Raw genomic sequence first — 20,462 nt, 5'->3', positions numbered from 1 at the left:
TACGTTGTTCCCTAAGAGCTGCCTGCTCAAAGGCGTTTTGCCTCATGAGTCGGCAACGAAATATCACCACTTTTTTGAAAAGTGAATATTATCAATATGATTGAGATTTTTTCTAATTTTAATATGGCATCAGCTAGCTATATTGTTTAACTGTTGCGTGAGGTAGAAACACCCATGAAAATCGTTATAGCTAAGGCATACAAGCAGTCTAGTCTTAGCTAGGGCATATAGCCCCTCCTTCCCCTACTGCTGTTGCCATTATGCTCGATTCCATTAACGACGAACATTATTCTCTGAAGAACTCCTGCGCGTTTATTTTTTTGTCTACTGACAACAGAATCGATCCGGATTTGGTTGAAAATGTACAGCTGTTGTTATACATTTCTTGATTTTTCACCACTAGACAGGCTTTTGCCAGCGGTTTATTGGCAATGATAGTTGACTGCGAGCTTTGTCTATCTAACCATTTACAAAGCGGGAAATACAATTGTTTCATCAGCCTGAAATTGATTATAATAATTACCACTTTGAACTGAGCAAAATATCAGTTTTTGCAAACGGAAAAATCCTGAAAAAGACGGTACCTTTGCGGATTTTATCAACTAGTTCGGCTTGGAAAAACTTGAGCTTTGATCCGCAATGATCGTCATTATTGGTTTTTAACTTACCTTTTTAATATTACATATTATTTCAGTAGTAAAGTGCGAAAATATACTTTATCCAGCAATCACAATTAAATAGATTTTTTAGCAGCAGCAATTTTAGCATTTTTAGCAAGCAAGATTCAGCTCAATCATTGAGTTCTATGAGGTTTTTGCACATACATTGTATCATGAGATTTATTTGAGTGCATGTATCCAGCTCGGCACAAGCGTATCACTAGCCTATAGAAGAATTTGAATCAACATTGATGGCATTTATATAATATCTTAAGGCGCCAAATAAAAATCACATTGATAAACAAATCTACATGGTGAGTATTAATGTTATCACCTGTTTCTATTCTGCCCATGATCGCATATTTGTAACAATTGCATTTTTTGTGATTTTGAGTTAGGCTCATGAATTGTCTTCAAATTGTTAGTTCTTTCATCTAAGTTGGTGAAATCTGAAAGTTTGTTCTAAAAATCTTGAAAAAACTACCAAGTTGTTTTGTAACATCGAGCATAGTGACCGCATAATTGTAACACTGGAAAATTATTTCACCGGTGTGCCATGTTCCTTGAACAAAAATTAGCACAATTGATTTGCACTCAAATATTAAGTGATGCAGATATAGCTGCCGATGATTTTAACTGCAAAAAGTGTTTGTGCAATTTTTAGAATTTTTTTGAAAATGAGTTGGATTTCCATATTAATGCATATCACAAACTTCATCGTTCCATTTCTCCCATGCCTACTTTTGTCGATTGTTACAAATATGCGATCATGGGCAGTATTCTTCTATGCTATTTTACTATCAAACGAACAAAATCTCACTCACGATAAATAAGAAACGCATTTGCCGGGGTCTAATTTTCTCCCATCATCCATGCTCGTTGAAGAAATAAATCTTTTTCCGCTGTCAACGGTTCAGCTGTTTCCCAGCGCACATGCGATCCGTTTTTCCGAAGGTGATGCACTACAATGCACTGCACAGTCATTCAACAGTGATGCTAAGGATCCCATTGAGAAGGTTCCGCTTTTTTGTCATCATTGTGATCTGTTTGGTTTGTTGTAGACCGGCTTTACCTATACCCATACCTACATTCGTCTGCCAGCAAAGTTGAAATGCATTCTTCTGTTCGTTTGAAGTAGATACTTGACATTCGTTTTTGATTGCAGTTCCTGAAGAGTATATCTCCTCTTGACAATAAAATTATCTCTCAAGCAGAATTGGAATTGCCTTGTGCGAAAACGACCTGAATTTATCTCCTTCTCGGCATTGAATAAAGTGGGTTGAGAAGCCAATCGGATCCTGATAGTTATCTTCCTATGTGTGTATTAATTTTTATAGCCTTAGTCGCTCTGTTTATTTATCAGAGGAATCAGTTATTGGCATTTGGATGTGATACATAATCAATAAATTTTTATGTTCTGAAAGGTGCATTTTGTTTGAACCTAATCGTTTTATTCTTCCAAAATACGCTGTAGCTTTCTTCTTACATTTCCAATCGTAGTTGTGAATATGTTTTCATATTTTTTCCATCAGTAGAATGATTTCACTTTTATGTTCCGTTTGTTTAGTTTTGTTTCAATTCACTTACATACTTATTTATTCTATGGAGTAGATTTAATTTAGAAGATACAATCGCTGCGATTTTGTTCAATGTTTTATGTTCCATAATTCGATAGATTTCTCAATGGATGTTTTTTTTACATATCTAACATGTTCGTTAAATTTTGTCTTTTTCGAAAACGAAAAATATAAATCTCATCTAAACTTTCAATCATACAAAAATATTGTATCGCATGCGATCGGCTCCATAGATTTTCCACATTTTACTTACCACCATTTTCATTGTGTATAAAATATAACTAACCTAGAAACATGATTAGGACTAAACGGAAAACATCAACAACAGAAGGAAAGTTATTTTGACCTTGGGAAATTGTGATCCCATACCTACATTCGATTTTTTCTCGTATGTCTGTCTAAACCTTTTAATCTTCAACAAAAGGAATCACACTGCTTGAGCTGTGCTTATCTCCCAACCTGCTCCACACAATTCCTGTTATCTATGCAGTTTGTACAACAACGAATGTCATCCTCCCACATTTTCGTCGTTTCAATATACACTCAGCCCTTGAGGCGTGGAACCTTCGTCTTGGGGATTCTAAAGTGTGTATTTCTATGCTTGTTTTCTTTATCTTATTTGCCTCTGACTGTACAAATACTACAATATTATTTTAGCTAGTTTACAGCACAAACAGCGTCGTTGCGCCTCCGTGGAGCAGCAGTAGGGCCGGGGCTGCTACGAGGAAAATTTCAAGGGCCCGAGCAAGGCCCACCTGAGGGGGCGGCTGGTGCTGCTGCTATCTGGCGAAACGTTGCAGCATCAGGAAGAGCAGTTGCCTCAGCAGGAATGTCGAATCGACTGCGTTGAGCAGCGCGGAGAAGGCACACGATCGCTGATAGATTCCGTACGGATTGGCGGTACCTGGCGGGGGAGGGAGCAAATTGAATCGATATCAGACTCTAAGCCGGAAAGTAAGTAAGTGAACATAACTTTTTTTTTCTCACGCATAATCACGAGCACGCTTTGGCCACTGGCGTAGCCAGAGGGACTCGTTTTAGTTTTAAAATAACGTGCAATTTATTTTTACATTTATATTTGGAAGGTTCAATTAAACACATATCTGAAATATAAGCCTTCGATCTTTACTACAGTTTTCAAAGATGAGCAATATGACAATAGATTTCAATACATGTGAAACTAAAAAAATAGAATTGAATGAGAATTTCGTTCTTTGAAGGAAACTATTCTCAGTACGGCTATATTATGTAAAACTTAAAACTTATTATTTGTAAAATTCTTTTGATACTCGCTCCAGTAACATCAACCCTTTTGTTTTTTTTAAACATAATCGTATCAATGTCTCTAAAAGCGTTATAGAAACATAATGGTTATTTAGCCAGACTCCTAATATTAATATGTAATAATCGTTTCTCAGCTAACACAAAACCTTTTCTCCATGATTAGAGACAAAACCCTAACTACGTCAACGACATTGCAAGTAGCAAGGATAACCAAATAACTGAGTCAACTTTGTGCTGTTAAAAGCTTTTCCACCTTAACGCTTGATTACAGCGATAAAGCGTGACAATTTACAGCACCGATCATAATATATTGTGCTAGTTTATACAAGTATCGCTTTGAACGGAACCACTTCATCGGAAGGAAGATACCGATACACTCTGGCGGCGGAGCGCGTTTGCGGAGAATTCAACACCTTTTTTGTGTGTGTCTGACCTCCTGAGGGGATATCGGCCCGCAAGACATCGGCGAACAGAAGTGGGAGCATTTTCTGCTTTGGATAAAAACAAAAGGGCTTGAGGTTTTTTTTTTTCTATCCTCTCACCAATGCTTTACGGTCGGTTCGGGGTGGATATCAGCCCTTTGGCTCTGGTTTTGCAATAAAGTATACACTTTTTCTTTTCGCCATGCTTCAGAATTGCCCACCCTCGCCAAGTCGTCATCGCCGTCCGTCGTCAGCTGAGTTGTTCGGAAGCAGCTCTTTCCTTGAGGGCATTTCGCCTCTCTGTCTTGGGTTTCAAGTGGTCACATAAAATGGTTATTGCTATCCCTGCGGGGGTTTCCTTCCATTTGCCGAGGAGGAAATGGGGCTGTCGTCGTTCGATGGGGCTGGAATAATGTTTTTCTTATCTTGCTCAACGGTAGTTAGTAGATTCAGGACGATAATGGTAAGAATAAGAATGCTATTTATTTTAATTCGTTTCGATTGAAATTTTCTTATCTGGTGATGATGGTTGTATAATTCTTTTATTGATAATGAAGTTCTTTATGTTGGGAAATGGCTTTCAAATACTTTTACCCGAAGGAGCCTAAAAATCAGTTTGATAGAGTAGCGTCATTTTGATTTTATTTTTTAGTAGAGAACTGCTTATGGGACTTCCATAGGAAAAAGCGAGGTGTTATGCCAATTAATCAAATACAGTGGCTGGTTTCCTACCCGCCGCTGCCATCTTCAGGCGCTAACGTATATGTGATAATAGCCAGCATGAGTTAACCACCTGAAGTTTGTATGGGGAAAGACATCTAACGCGGGTTTTCTCAACAGTGGGAACTTTTCATGAAAAATTATTTGGTACCAGTTATGTAGGAAGGTGTCCACTACTACGCCTATCAAATATTTTTTTCGATTAAGGAGCTTATTTTTGAGATATTAAACTTTAGTTGCTTTTAAAGGTGACAGAAATACAGAATTAATCAGATACAGTGAGGCCGCTACAAATATTTAAATAACTTTATGTCCTACTGGTCTCCGAAAGGTCAAGGGGGGAGGGTGATAATAAATAAATATTAAAATGAAAAAAATCAAAAAAACTCTTCGGATTTGTTAAAGAATATTTTGAAAATCCTCAAAATTATCCGAATTTCATTTTGTTGCCCCCTCAAAACATTATTTTTGGAAAAAAATACCGAGGGGGGGGGGAGACAAAATAGATTTTAAATATTTGTATCGGCCTGATTGGTTTTCTATTATTATTTATTCAGACTAAGGCCGAAGTGGCCTGTGCGGTATGTAAGTGTCTTCTCCATTCGGCTCGGTCCAAATTTTTGCCTTGCCCAATTTCGGCGCTCCTCCACTATCCTAGTATACAGAGCATTACAGGACTGATCTCTAACTTTTCTCACTGCATAGAAATTAGATATTAACAAGTCAACTAACCGTCAAAATTTATAGTTACTGGTCTTGTTATAATCGTACTTTCATGAAAAACCAAGAAGAAATAGATTCAAGGCATAGTGCCATATACACACACTTCCACACTCGCCGTAATGGCGATTTCTGTACATATTTTTGTCAGTAACTGTTTCCAATGCTGATACTACCGTTTCGCATTTTATTTATTGAACTATGTTAAAAATTTCAACATAGAATCAGTTTAATATTATGGCCTTCTTATTTTTCAAAACATTTCAAATTATTAAGCTGTAGCGCTGGCACCCATAGTTGTAGTTATGTTGGTTTACCAACAATTTTGACGTAATTAGTTTATTCGTAATTTGGCGTCAGCAGTAAGAACTATAAGGTCAGAACTAGTCCAGTACAGAAGTAAAACAAAACCCTATTTTGACATTGATATTAAGATAGCAAACCAATAAAATCCTCAAAATATCGAGATTACAATCCATCCATAACCAAATTTCTATTTATTAAATTTCAATGAATTTCTGGAGCAACTCCTGGATTAATTAGTATTTTATAAATGTATCCATAATTCTATGGAAAGTCTGCTTAACACTTTTTGTAAATACTTTTAACAATTCTATGAGAACAATTATCCATGAATTAATTTGGTAAGTCATTCAAAACGTTTTTTTTAATTCCTTCAGAAGACCTCTAGATATTCAATCAAAGCAATTCCAGAAATTCATTTTAAAATTTCAAATCCTTCGCAAATATTCAGAAACTTTTTCAAAACCTCCTAAAGGAGTTGCTTTCGAATTTCACTAACTTCCCACAAATTCCTTCGAAAATTTATAAAGTCAACATTGGTAAAGTTCCGTAAAGAATTATTCCGGAAACTAGTTCAGATATTCTTATAAGGATTTATTTCAACAGGAGTTAATTCAGAAATTATTTGAATAGCCTTATTTCGGGTAAACGTCAATTGCTAAAGAAGGAAAAACATCCACCGATGCTTTATTCTGGGCAAACGCCCCTTTTTTAAGAAGGGATCACACTCACCATTGCCTTATTCCGGGCAAATGCCTACTTTGAAGGAAGCAATCACATCCACCATCCAGAAAGAAACACATTAATCATTACTTTTCACCGGGCAAAACATGATTCCGATGAAGCGACAAAATTGATGTGACAATGAACAGAGAAACATTTAAAAAAGCATTTTTTTATATAAGTTAAACCGACCAAGGGGTCGTACACTTATTACGTAAGCAATTTTTCTGGGTTTTTCGACTCCCCCTCCCCCTTGTAAGATTTTTTCCATACAAAAGATTTTTCAGTTATATGGAGCGTAAGATATTGACCGACCCCCCCTCCCCCCATAAGTGCTTACGTAATATGTGTACGGGCCCCAAGGATAGTTAAAATAAACTAATGTACTATAGTAAAGCCACATATATGTATGTAATGGTCTACGAAATGATTGACGACAAATAAAATAAAATTATCATTGCTCTATACGCAGCAAATGCATGCTTTCTATGAAAGATTTTTTTGATGCTGTTCATAATTATCTCAAATGCCCTTCATGTCGAATGACCTTAAGCCAAAAAGTGTTATGTTAATGACCTACTTCATTCAGGGAAATGTCATTTTCAGGGAAATGTCATATTCTGGGATATGTGTATATGTGGTAAGAATCATTTTTGGGAAATATCATTTTCGTTGAAGTTTGGGGAAATGTTATTACAGGGAAAATGTTATTGTCGAGGATTTGCTATTTTTGAGGAATTTAATTTAATTTCAAATTAAAAAATCACTTAAATAAAGAAAAAAGAGATCTAAATGAGAGGGATTTTAAATAAAGTGGTTTTCTAAACAATACCCAACCCCAATAACCTCCCGCATTCCAAAAGTTTTTCCCTCTCCATAAATTTGGTTTGAATTGACCCATGCGGTAAAAAGATATATAAATTGTATGTTTAATATATATACCCTCTCTCTCATTCAGCTATGGCACTCCTACCCAGTCTGATATAGTCTTCCTTAAACAGAGAATATGGGTTCCAAATTTGGTGGTCATCGGTAAATGGGTCAATAAGTTATGCCGAATTGATCGATAATAAAAAAAAACCCCTCTCTCACACCCTCCCCCTTTTAAAATGACCTATCCACATCCACTAAAATTGTTTCCTTAGGACATAAAATATTTGATACAAATTTGGTTCAAATCAGTCATTGGGTTCAAGACTTACATTGAGTTGATCGATTGCTGAACAATACCCTCCCTCTACACCCTCCCCCTTTCCAAAGAGCATCCATAACCCCCCCCATCGTCGCCTCCTTAAGATATAGAATGTGTGTTCCAAATTTGGTTGAAATCGACCAAAGGGTTCAAAAAGTACACTGAGTTGATCAATAACTTAGCAATACCCCTCCCCACACACCCTCCCCCTTTTCCAAAGAGCATCCCTAACCCCCCTATCGTCGTCTCCTTAAGATAAAGAATATGTGTTCCAAATTTGGTAGAAATCGGTTAATGGGTTCATAAGTTATGCTGGAACATACATACAAACATTGAGTTTTATATATATAGATAGATAACTTTTTGGAAAATAAATTTATTTAGAAATTTATCCAGTAGTTCAATTGGACTGTCCTCTAGAAAATTTTAGGACGAAGTAGCCAAACGAATTACAAAAGTAAATTCCAACGTTTTGTAAAAGAATGTTCGACATTCAAAAGTCTTAAGAATATTTTTCAGAGGATTTCGCGTAGAAACTTCAGAAGAAATTTACAAGGACTTGCAATTATCGGCGGATTTTTTGAAAATTATTTGAAACTCCTGGAGGAGCCCCCGAAAGTATTTTTGGAGGAAAATTGTCGAAAAATCGTTTTTAAGAACAATTTTGGCGTAAACAAACAAATTTAAGGGAAAATATTCAGTTTAGTGGGTCGCGTGCTCCATTGTGTCCCAGTTGAACTCCGCCAGTATACAAATAAATACAGCACCAATCTCGTCGCTTCTTTTTGCTAAAACGCGTGCTCACTGATGAAAAAAATCACAAAAATAAGAAACAAACCAAATTAATTTTCATTGCCTTGTTTTTGATGGGATGGAAATAGGAGCTATGGGATGAAGTGCCGAACCGTTCCCCTATATGTAATAAAATATTTAATAAATGTTTCAGCTGTTATGAATTGTGCAGTCAGGGATCCAGGGTTCGCTTGAGCCTTGAAATTAATTACGTTTATGGCAGCGCACCTTAAATATCTGCTTCGGACCGGACTATTAGGAAACTATACGGTTCGAAAGACCAAATGTGCCTCTCCTTCGCTTTCAATCAGTGGGACCTTCCTCTACCGACTTCCAACTGGTCGAAGGTAAATCCTAAATTCCACAAAGATTGTACACACGGCTGTTCAAACTTAATTTCTGGATTATAACACAAGAGCAAGAGTGTTAATCAATAATTTATATAGGATGTTCGATTTCACTGAATGAATTAGTTTTTTGCAACAAGCTTCATGCATCATACACAAGAATTATTTTCAATGTGATTCTTTACTGGACCTTAGGCAGTGGTAATCTCGGTCAATGATCAACCAGAATTTTTTTTTTCAAGATTGCTTTCATAATGGAAAGGGAGGGAGGGACGAGTATCAGCGTGGAAATTGATCTCTCTTCAACGCTGATTTTCTTCCCTTTTGCTTCAAATGGAAGCAATACAGAAGTTTATTCGATTCAAATCGTAACGAAAATTACTCATGGATCGCTTTTTAAAATCCACTACTATATAAACAAGAAATCTGGAACTATTAATTCTAATGTTTTCGCCTCTAATTCTATCATCAAAATGCGGTTAACCTTATGCAGAAGTAATCTACACATCCCATAAATCAAAGAGATTGGAATGTTTTTGAATTGTTTGGGTGTATGAATGCGCCATCTACGAATAAATCCACTTTAAGATTTTTATGCGTATAGCTTGGTATAGCCTATTTTTTCGTCTGTGAGTTATATACAGTATTATCCCGATTTTACCACCCCCCTGGTGAATTTTAGGGTGATAAAACAGGGTATGTGACAAAATTGGAAAAACAAATATTCCCAATTTATTAATTAATTCCACAAATATGAATCATTTTATGCCTTGGAGAGTCCATTGTTTCTTGTTGAAATTGCTTACAGAATATTTCCCAAGTACTCAGAAGTCGTGCGTAATAAACTACAGGCGGTGAAAGTTATTTCATGAAAATCAATGTTGTTTGTGGTATTATTTACGAAAATAAAAAGAATGACAAATTTTTTTGGGGTGACAAAATTGGGTCGAAAACGTGATAAAATCGGGTCGAATACGTGATAAAATCGGGGGTAGACAAAATCGGGGGTATACAAAATCGGGTCAACACTGTATTCATGTTTAAAATTGAATAAAGTCTATACAATAATTAAAAAAACATGTCCCCCACGGATTATTTTTGTCTAAAAATAATAAATTGAGGAAGCAAAAATAAAATTTCCATTTCTTTTTAGAATTTTAGAAACATTCTTAATAAAGCCAATGAGTGTTTGATTTTTTCATTTAAAAATATTTATTATTCTCCCCTTGACCTTTCGTAGACCAATAGGACATAACTTTCAATAAATATTTGTAACGGTATTTCTCTCTAAATAGAAACCCATATATCAGGAACTTATATATATTGTTTACTCAACTTGAACTAAATTTGAAACTAGATAAATTGAAACTAAAAGTGTGCTACCGTCATCGGGGGTGACTATGGGTCAAATGGGGGTGAGAATGGGTCACTGTTTCAACTGCTTAGAATGCTTGTAGAATAGATTGAATGCATCTGAGGACAAGAAGACCAAAATATAAAAGACCTTTTTGAACGATTTTGCTCTACGACCTCCATACTGCCGGTGAGAGCGATGACCCATTCTCACCCCCAGACCCATTGTCACCCCCGATGGCGGTAGTAAAAAAATCCGTAGATTTCCGCAGAAATTTTCAAATTTCCGTAGTTTTTATCTACGGATCTGTAGATCCGTAGAAAGCACTCAATTCCGTAGATCTACGGAAATTTCCGTAGATCTGGCATCGCTGTGTCCGACATTCTGGCTACGTGCCCGGCCCACCGCAGTCGTCCGATTTTCGCGGTGTTAACGATGGATGGTTCTCCCAACAGCTGATGCAACTCGTGGTTCATTCGCCACCTCCACGTATCGTCCGCCGTCTGCACCCCACCATAGGTGGTACGCAGTTCGAAAACTCCGGTGTCCGTAGAGGACTACCGGTCTAATGAGCGTTTTGTAGATTGTCAGTTTGGTACGGCGGTGAATTCTATTCGATCGGACGTCTTGCGGAGTCCAAAGTATGTACGATTTCCAGCCACTATGCGTCTCCGAATTTCTCTGCTGTTGTCTTGCTCTGTCTTGCTCTTGAACCTCTTCCTATCATGTACTTCGTCTTCGACGTGTTGATGACTAGTCTGATCCGCTTGGCTTCCCTTTTCAGTCTGATGTAGGCTTCCTCTATCTTCTCAAAAATACGTGCCATAATATCTATCTCGTCGGCGAAGCCAAATAGCTGGACGGACCTCGTGTCAATCCCTGCCCTTCGTATTACTCCCTCCAAAGCGATGTTGAATAGCAGACACGAAAGACCATCTCCTTGCCGTAACCCGCGTTTCGAAGGGACTCGGGAATGCCTCTGAAACTCGAACTACGCACATCACCCGATCCATCGTCGCTTTGATCAACCGTGTCAGTTTATCCGGAAATCCGTGTTCGTGCATTAGCTGCCATAGCTGGTCCCGATAGATTGTATCATATGCGGCTTTGAAGTCGATGAATAGATGATGTGTGGGCACGTTGTATTCGCGACATTTCTGCAGTACTTGGCGAATGGCGAACACCTGGTCCGTGGTGGAGCGTTCGCCCATAAAACCCGCCTGGTACTGCCCCACGAACTCTCTTGCAATTGGTGTTAGTCGGCGGCATAAAATTTAGGAGAGTACCTTGTAGGCGGCGTTCAGCAATGTGATTGCGCGGTAGTTGCTACAATCCAGCTTATCGCCCTTTTTGTAGATGGGACACAAGACACCTTCCATCCACTCCTGCGGCAGAACCTCATCCTCCCAAACCTTGGTAATCACCCAGCGCAGCGCTCTAGCCAGTGCATGTCCTGCGCGCGTTCTCCCAGGTCAATCACCATACTGCTATCTTCGTCTGCCACATCGCCATTCAGGTGCTCTTCAGATTAATTGACAAACGATCAAGTAATTGCGTGGAAGAAAAAGAGAGGAAACGGACTACCATGGGCAGGTTCTTGAAGCGAGAAGTTTGTGGAGATGTTCTAGAGAAAGTTATTGATTCATGGAATTGAGATAAAATATTTAGAACAACCCTGCTTCAGTCCCTCCCATTCGAGCTGCGTTCATGTTTCTTCAAATAATCATATTTTGTATTAATATAATAGTAATATATCCATTCGAATTCATGAATTTGATATACAAGCCTAGCCTATAATCAAATTTCTATATACAAAACAACCCCTTTTTCAACCCCTTCCACGCCCTAGATACGTTCCATATTGTTAAAATAATCATATTGTATAGTATAATATTGAAATTAAAAAAATCAAATTAAAAAAATTCGAAGAAAAAAAAATACTCCGGATAATCGAGTCCGACCTGTACTAAGTTTTAATGGTCTACATTTGATTGACGGCAACTAAAATAAAATAAAATAAAATTCCTTATTCAGGAGTTTTGGGAATTCCCTTATCCAGAAGTTCTGAGGAATGAATAATACATTTCTCAGAATTTCTGAATAGGAAACTCTAGGGGAAATTTCCCATATCACTTCCTGAAAATTTCTATAAGAATTTTATGTATGTCCTGCTCTTCTGCTCTTCTTTGTTGTCATTACATACCCGATTGCGAATTGCCGTATCTCGGGTTAGTGATCTCTAGGTACTTCCACAGTTATGAACTTCAAGGTTTCTAAGCCGATTCACCATTTTCGCATTCCTATGTCATAAAACTAACACGATAGTACTAATAGAAATAAGAAAGTTTCAAAAATACTTACACCATACCAATGAATCCAGTCATTTTCAGCATGGCCTTGCTTTGGAATCACCAGGGTAAGGAAGGCACAATTCAGGATTTTTGCTAGTACTTTTACTTTGAATTACACTCCCTCCCGGACAAACCATTGAAGAAATTCATGAAGAAATTTCTGGAGAAATCACTGGAGGAAATCGTAAAGAAAATTCCTCAAGACATTTTTGAAGGATCCTTAGGTTGAATCATGGTATTCGTGAAGGAATTCCTCAATTAGTAAGGATTTTTTTGGAGAAGTTCCTGGAGGGATTAGAGAAATTTCTGGAGGATTTCTGCCGAATTTGTGGAAACTTAATTACACAGGATTTTGTTTTTACACGATTTTATTTCGCTCGTATTTTTGATCGTGTGACTTCAATTTGCCACCAAACTCTTCGCAACATGTTTCAAAAAATCCAGAATAAATCAAAGAAAAATCACATGATAATTAATATACGGTAAACATTTAGGATGAGTGGAAAATTGAGAAAATGTAAATCGCGTAAAAACAAAATCCAGTGTACTTACTTATGGGTCCTGTACACCTCCGGTGGTGCAAAGGGCCGACTTGGAAGATCTCCATCCTGAGCGATGTTCAGCTATCGCTTTAACTTGTTGCCAGGTTAGATTTCGGTCGACTTCTTTTATTTCTTTATTGAGGCTTCGCCGCCATGAAGATTTCGTTTCCGCCCCTACGTAGAGTGTGGCCGACCCAGCTCCACTTCCGATCCCGAATTTCTGTTGCTATCGGCTTCTGGTGACAACGATGATGGAGATCGTTGTTTGAGATCCAGTTGTGGGGTCATCAGGCCCGAATTATATACCGCAGGTATCTATTTATGAACACCTGCAGTCGTTGAGTGTTCTCCACTGATACACCAATACACCATGTTTCGCTAGCGTATAACAGCACAGATTTCACGTTAGAGTTGAAAATTCATATTTTGGTGCGTTCACTTATCTGCCTGTTTTCCAGATATTTCTTAAACTCGCAAAGGCAGCCCTTGCTTGATATGTGCGCCTATGTCGATCTTGGTACCGCCGTCTGACGCCATTTGGCTACCAAGATATTGGAAGCTTTCAACATTCTTTACTGATTTCCCGGCTACTGTGAAACTGGAAGGGGTTACCGTGTTCACATCCAACGATTTGGTTTTGTAGACGTTGATGACTGAACCTGCCGAATAGGGGCGTTCGGCAAGGTCGTTGAGATTACTCTGCATATCAGAGCGCCGTTGAGCGAGGAGTGCAACGTCATCAGCCAATTCTAAGTCGTTTAGGTGCTTCATGGTTATAGGCTACCATAACAGCCCGCGGTATGATTCACGGTCAATCGCACCTACCAGAATCTCATCGATTACGATGAGGAACAGTAACGGTGGTAGAATACATCCTTGCCTCACACCAGCTACGACCTGGATAGGGTCGGACAAGACCCCATTGTGCAGCACTCCATACCAAAAGGCCTCGTGCTGTGCTTCGATGAGGCCGATGATTTTCTCAGGAACCCCCTTGCGTCCCAGGGCGTCCCACATACACTCGTGATTGAGACGATCGAAAGCTTTTTCGTAGTCAATGAATACCAAGTAAAGGGACTCTTGGAATTCGTTGACCTGCTCAAGAATGATACGGAGCGTGACAATATGGTCCACACAGGATCTTCCGGCACGGAATTCGGCCTGCTGCCGCCGGAGAGTCGCATCGATCTGATTCTGGATCCGGGCTAGGGTATCTTTGTTGCATATAACCTGAGAACTGTACACAGCCACATAATGCCTCGCCAGTTATCGCATACAGTCAGGTCACCCTTTTTGGGCACCTTCACTAAGATACCTTGCATCCAGTCGACCGGGAAAGTTGCGGTGTCCCAGCTATTACGAAATAAACGATGCAGTAGTTGAGCGGATGTCATGGGGTCAGCTTTGAGCATCTCGGCTGATATGCGGTCGACCCCTGGGGCATTATTCGATTTCTTGCTTTGGATGGCTGTTTGGCTCTCTAACAGTGATGGAGCTTCGGTATTGACGCGTGTTATACGTCGGATCCTAGGCAGATCATGCCGAGGTGATGGTGGCCTAGCTGGCAGAAAAAGTTGTTCGAAGTGCTCGAACCAGCGTTTCAGCTGGTCAGTTGGGTTGGTCAATAACTGATCATTCGCATCGTTACATTCATCTTCGCACCGCTCCGTGAGATATCGTAGAGGAGGCGAATGTCCCCGGTTGCTGCGGCTCTCTCTCCTTCGTCGGCCAGAGAGTCCGCCCACGCTCGCTTGTCCCGTCGACATGAGCGTTTTACTTCCTTCTCCAGAGCCGAGTATCGTTGACGGGCTAAGACTTTGGCTTCTCTGGTTTTTGATCGCTCTATCGCGGCTTTGGTTTCTCTTAGTTCCTCTACCTTTCTTCAGGTTTCTTGGGTGATCCATTGTTTTCTCTGGGTGCGCAGTTCGCCCAGATTATTATCGCTGGTGGCGATGAACGTCTTCCATGCTGCCACCTTCCGGAATGCAGCACGCGTCTCCAGTTCTGCAACGGAGGACCGTTTCACCGTGGCATCTTCCAGTCGGCATGTGTTGAACCGTCGTCCAACTCTTTCCTCCTGCCGACGAATCCGCGTTATGCGCAGGCGTATTTCGCCGATGAGAAGGTGATGATTAGACGCGATATCGACACTACGTTTATTCCGTACATGAAGAAGGCTCCGTTTTATTTTTCGGCTGATACAGATGTGGTCGATTTGATTTTCTGTAAAGCCGTCACGGGGGACCCACGTGACCTTGTGAACCGGTCGATGAGGGAAGAGCGATCCCCCGATCACCATGTCGTTATTACCACAGAATTCTGCGAACAGGTCTCCGTTTTCGCTCATTTCTCCGAGACCATGGCGTCCAATAATACGCTCATGGTTCGAGTGGTCGGATCCGATCTTCGCATTGAAGTCGCCCATACAGATCTTGATGTCACCCTTCGGAATTCTATCTACGACGGCATTGAGTTGGCTGTAGAAGCTCTCTTTGTCTTTCAGATCGGCAGCATCGGTTGGCGCATAAAATTGGATTATAGTAAGGTTCGGACCCGTGTTCTAAATCTGGCAACGATTATCCTTTCACTTATAGGTTCCCACTTCATAAGCGCAGAGTGTGCCTGAGCGCTTAGTAGGAAGCCAACTAGGCGATGCCGGGTAGCGTGTTCACCTCGTAAACCAGAGTATAGCAGAACTTATCCTGACGGCGTTCTGTATTCTTCAAAGTTTGGCCAACGGACTTCACTCAGTCCCATGATCTCAAGCTCAAGCTTGCGGCGTGCCTAATTGTAAAGTTGTGCCAATTTACCCTGCTGGGCTGGGGTTAAAACGTTCCATATTCCTATTCGTGTCCGTTGTTTCGCGCTAAGAGTCGTCGCCGTAAAATCAGTCCGTATTCTTTCATTATCGGATTTCCGAACAAATTGATGTTTCGGGAACAGTAGGTTGTTGGCCCAAGGCTCCCTATCCACTGGGATGGGGCTGACATCTAAGGTATAGCTTCCGGGGAACAGCATTTCATACTCAGCCGCTGGATGCCAGAACTGACGCTGTTGGAGCCGCACCTCCTTTGTGAACAGACGCTCGATCAATCGAGTCAACAGTAGGACTAGGCTAGTGCGCTTTGAGCGGCACACGGTCGCTTCGATAGGGCCTGCTAGGGGACACATGTAGCTTTTTATAGAAGTTCAACAGAGCACACTGTCGAACTCCACCACATCCTCATCCTCATTCAGAATGTAGTAGGGACACGGCACGTATTTCCGTCCATCATCGTAGGGGCTAAAACCAACGAAAGCAGCGTACATTTGCTAGAACTCCACTATAGCAGAACGTTTCTCCTGAGCTTACGATTTGGTACGTATGAGTTTTACAAAAAAACGTCTCTTTTATTGGTTTTCGAGACTATGACGAACAGACGAAAATACCTGCCGTGTCCCTAAATTTCGATGAAATTTGCATGAAAAGTTTAGTCACAAGAGTAATAATTGCACAAAAGTACCATGCGTCTCCATATGCTTCTATGCTTATAGCTTTGAATATCCCTACCTATTGTTTTTCCTGGAAGGCCAATTTTTGCCTGAAAAACAGTCACTATAGTTTTTTTGCGATAATTTTTAAATAAATACACATTGGAGATCATTTTCGAACTAGTTATCCCCGTCTCGATAACATGATGAAAAATACTATTGGAATGTATAAAACAAACTAGTTGTCTCTAAAAATTTTAATACGTTCATATAGTCCACAATGTGTTGTTTATTTCTTCCATGTTTTGTCCCAAAATCCAAAGTCGAAATCAATATCGTCAAAAATATTTTAGACTATTTCAAACTGAATATAAACTATTGAACGATAAATTATGGGGAACTTTGAATATACGATATTGTTTGCTTTCTGCTTTAAGTAAATCAAGAGCTGTGTAAATTATGAAACATACCGCTAGCGTTTCCCTAAATGAACCTGGACGAGTGAGCCTTCTGGCTCGTGAACTGCAGAAGGTTGGAGTGAACGTGGCCGATGGCCTAGATCCGGAGAACGTGAATTCCGAGCCGTGGACCCCACGACCAACACTGCATTCAAGTATAACATCTATCACAGCGGCGGCGGAAAAGCAGAGCATGGAGTTGGTTTCGTAGTGATGGGCAAGCAGATGAAACGAGTGATGCGGTGGAAACCCATTAGCGAACGAATCTGTGTGTTGAGGGTACGGGGCAAATTCTTCAATTACAGCCTAATCAACGTTTACGCACCGACAAACGATAAATCCGACGACGTGAAGGACACGTTTTATGAATGTCTTGATAAAGCCTATGGAGAGTGCCCAAAGCATGTCGTGAAAATTGTTATCGGAGACGCTAACGCTAGGGACGTAGAGAGGACTTTTTCCGTCCCATAATCGGTAGGGAGAGCCTTCACTCCGCTACCAATGACAACGGCCTACGGCTAGTAAATTTTGCTGCTGCCAGAGGGATGGCCATCAGTAGCACCTACTTTGCACAAAAGAACATCCGAAAGCACACCTGGAGACACTCAAATGGTGAAACTTGCAACCAGATAGACCATGTTCTGGTGGATGGGCGCCATTTCTCGGATGTTATCGATGTGCGGACATTCAGAGGTCCGAACATTGACTCTGATCACTACCTCGTTGTCAGTAAAATTCGATCACGGTTGTCAACTGTATCGAACGAAAGATCACAGCGAACGATGCGTTCCAATATCCAGCGATTGTCGGCGGAAGGAGTATCGCCTGAGTACCGCCAGAAGCTCGACGAACGGATAAGTGCAATCAACGTTAGCGACAACATCAACGATCTATGGGAGTCGATCCATGGAGCGGTGAGCACAACAGCACGAGAAGTGGTAGGCACTGCACAGAGGCGACCCAGGACGGGTTGGTTCGATGTGGAGTGTCAGAGAGTGACAGACGAGAAGAACGTTGCCAGAAGCCGGATGTTGGTGTCGGGTACCTGATCGAATAGAGATCGATACAAGGAAGCAAGAGCAGCCGAAAAACGAACCCACCGCAGGAAGAAGAAAGAACATGAAGAACAAGTGATTAGCGAGGCGCAGGAAAAAATGGAGCAGAACGATATGCGGAGGTTCTATGAGTCTGTCAATGGCGTGCGGAGAAATACAGCGCCATCTCCCGCCATGTGCAACGACCAACAAGGGAATTTGCTAACAGATAAAACCGAAGTGGCTGCCAGATGGAAACAACACTTCGAGACATTGTTGAATAGTGGAAGTGACGGTGCATCGGTGAGCAGAATAAATATTAGCGACGATGGACAAGCTATGGAGTCGCCTACACTAGATGAGGTTAAAAAAGCTGCTAAAGAGCTGAAAAACAATAAGGCTGCGGGGAAGGACCAGCTCCCGGCTGACCTTCTCAAACATGGCAGTGAGTAGCTTTATGAAGTTCTGCACCATATTATGTTGAAAATATGGGAAGACGAGGAAATGCCTGCTAGCTGGTTGGACGGCCTTATTTGCCTTCTCTTTAAGAAAGGGCACAGACTGGAGGATTACCGAGGAATACCCCTCCTTAATTCGGCGTACAAAATTATGTCCCGTATTCTGTTCAAAAGATTGCGTCCGCTTGAAGAGTCCTTCGTCGGCGAATACCAAGCAGGTTTTCGTGAGAGCCAATCAACGACGGATCAAATGTTTACCCTGAGACAAATCCTTGATAAATTCCGGGAGTACAACTTGCAGACACATCATCTGTTTATTGATTTCAAGGCGGCGTACGATTCAGTGAAACGGAATGAATTATGGCAAATTATGCTTGAACATGGTTTTCCGGCGAAACTGATACGGCTGATTCGTATAACGTTGTAACGTCATTTGTTACCTTAGATGGATTAAAGCAGGGTGATGCACTCTCGAATCTACTGTTCAATATAGCGCTCGAGGAAGCGATTAGGAGAGGTGGTGTGCAAAGAAGCGGTACCATTATCACAAAATCGCATATGCTCCTGGGATTTGCGGACGATATCGATATTATCGGGATTGATCGCCGTGCCGTGGAAGAGGCTTTTGTGCCTTTTAAGAGGGAGACAGCGAGGATTTGACTCACGATCAATACCATCAAAACGAAGTATATGGACGGTGGCAATCAACGTGGGTTCATTAGTGGTGATGGTAGCGAAATGGTGCTGGATGGTGAAAAGTTTGAAGTGGTAGAAGAATTTGTGTACCTTGGAACATTAGTGACGTGCGATAATGATGTTACCCGCGAGGTGAAAAGGCGTATTGCAGCTGCAAATCGGGCTTATTACGGGCTTCGTAACCAGCTTAAGTCTCGTATTCTGCAAACGAAAACAAAACTCGCGCTGTATGCTACTCTGATTCTTCCGGTGGCTTTTTACGGCCATGAATCATGGACGTTAAATGAGGCTGATCGGAGAGATTTCGGAGTGTTTGAGCGTAAGGTGCTGCGGACAATACTCGGCGGTAAACAGGAGAACGGTATCTGGCGGCGCCGCATGAATCACGAATTGTACCAGGTGTATAAAGGGCTGGATATTATTAAGCTTATTCAACACGGAAGACTACGGTGGTCTGGTCACGTTGTTCGTATGCCGGAAGAACGTCAAGCGAAGATAATATTTAGTAGAGAACCCGGAAGGGGCTGCAGGCTTCGTGGAAGGCCGCGCACACGATGGCTTTTTGCAGTAGAAGAGGACCTGAGGGCGCTCAATGTTCAAGGCGACTGGAAGCGATTGGCCCAGGATCGAGTCCAGTGAAGAAGGATACTCCATTCGGCGTAGGTTCATCGAAGAGCTGTAGCCCATCAAGTATCAAGTAAGTACAGCTAGCGTTTGATGAAGAGAATAATTATGTTTATTTTCCATTCGTTTGCCACTGTCTTTCCCGTTTAAATTTAAAACAAAAACCATTTCACTTCGTTTTCACCACTTCCTCTCGATTCCAGCTGAAAAAATCCTCTCAATTACTGACTTAAATTCAAGTCCATTCCTGGGAGGCAAACAATAAGCGAGTTTATTTTTCCGGAAGTATGCCTTTTGTTTCCCTCTAAAGACTGGGTGTCCGTCCATTATGGAACACTTTTGCTTTCTCTGCCAGCGGGGGCCACATCCGGAACATGACGGTGGTGGTAGCCGGGCGGAACCAGCTCCGGAGAGTGATTAAGTGATTTTCAAATGAATGAATGAGTGAATGAATAAACGTTTACTTGCGGACCGAGCCCGGGCGACTAATGGACCTCCATTTTGCTCAGGACGAAGACAATAATGAGAAGACGGTTCAATTTGTTCTCCATGGAGCTCGGCCTTCTTCCGTTCGCTATTGCACTCCAGTGTGTTGCCTTGACTTGAAATGTTTCTAGATTAGGGTGCTTCAAAATTTAATTTTATGTAAATCATTTACCATTGCTTCACCCGTAGGCGCGTTATGGATCTCTCAACTAGTGTTCTTGAAAAATTAATGGAAAAACTTTATTGACT

The 20,462-nt window shown here is 40.8% G+C and overlaps 1 protein-coding gene across 1 annotated transcript in view; it reads right to left on the bottom strand.

Annotated features, from left to right (window-relative positions):
- Positions 1–2,084: 2,084 nt before the first annotated feature.
- LOC134226335 (uncharacterized) overlaps positions 2,085–20,462 on the bottom strand; it is a 619,477-nt gene continuing 601,099 nt past the window's right edge. The window contains exon 8 of the mRNA XM_062707054.1: positions 2,085–3,140. Within this exon, the coding sequence (XP_062563038.1) occupies positions 3,016–3,140 (125 nt within the window). The 3' untranslated portion in view covers positions 2,085–3,015. The remainder of the gene's footprint in view (positions 3,141–20,462) is intronic.

Source organism: Armigeres subalbatus, chromosome 3, assembly GCF_024139115.2.
Source record: "Armigeres subalbatus isolate Guangzhou_Male chromosome 3, GZ_Asu_2, whole genome shotgun sequence".
Taxonomy (NCBI): domain Eukaryota; kingdom Metazoa; phylum Arthropoda; class Insecta; order Diptera; family Culicidae; genus Armigeres; species Armigeres subalbatus.
The sequence above is the reverse complement of the archived record's forward strand: the minus strand, read 5'-3'. Positions and strand labels throughout refer to the sequence as shown.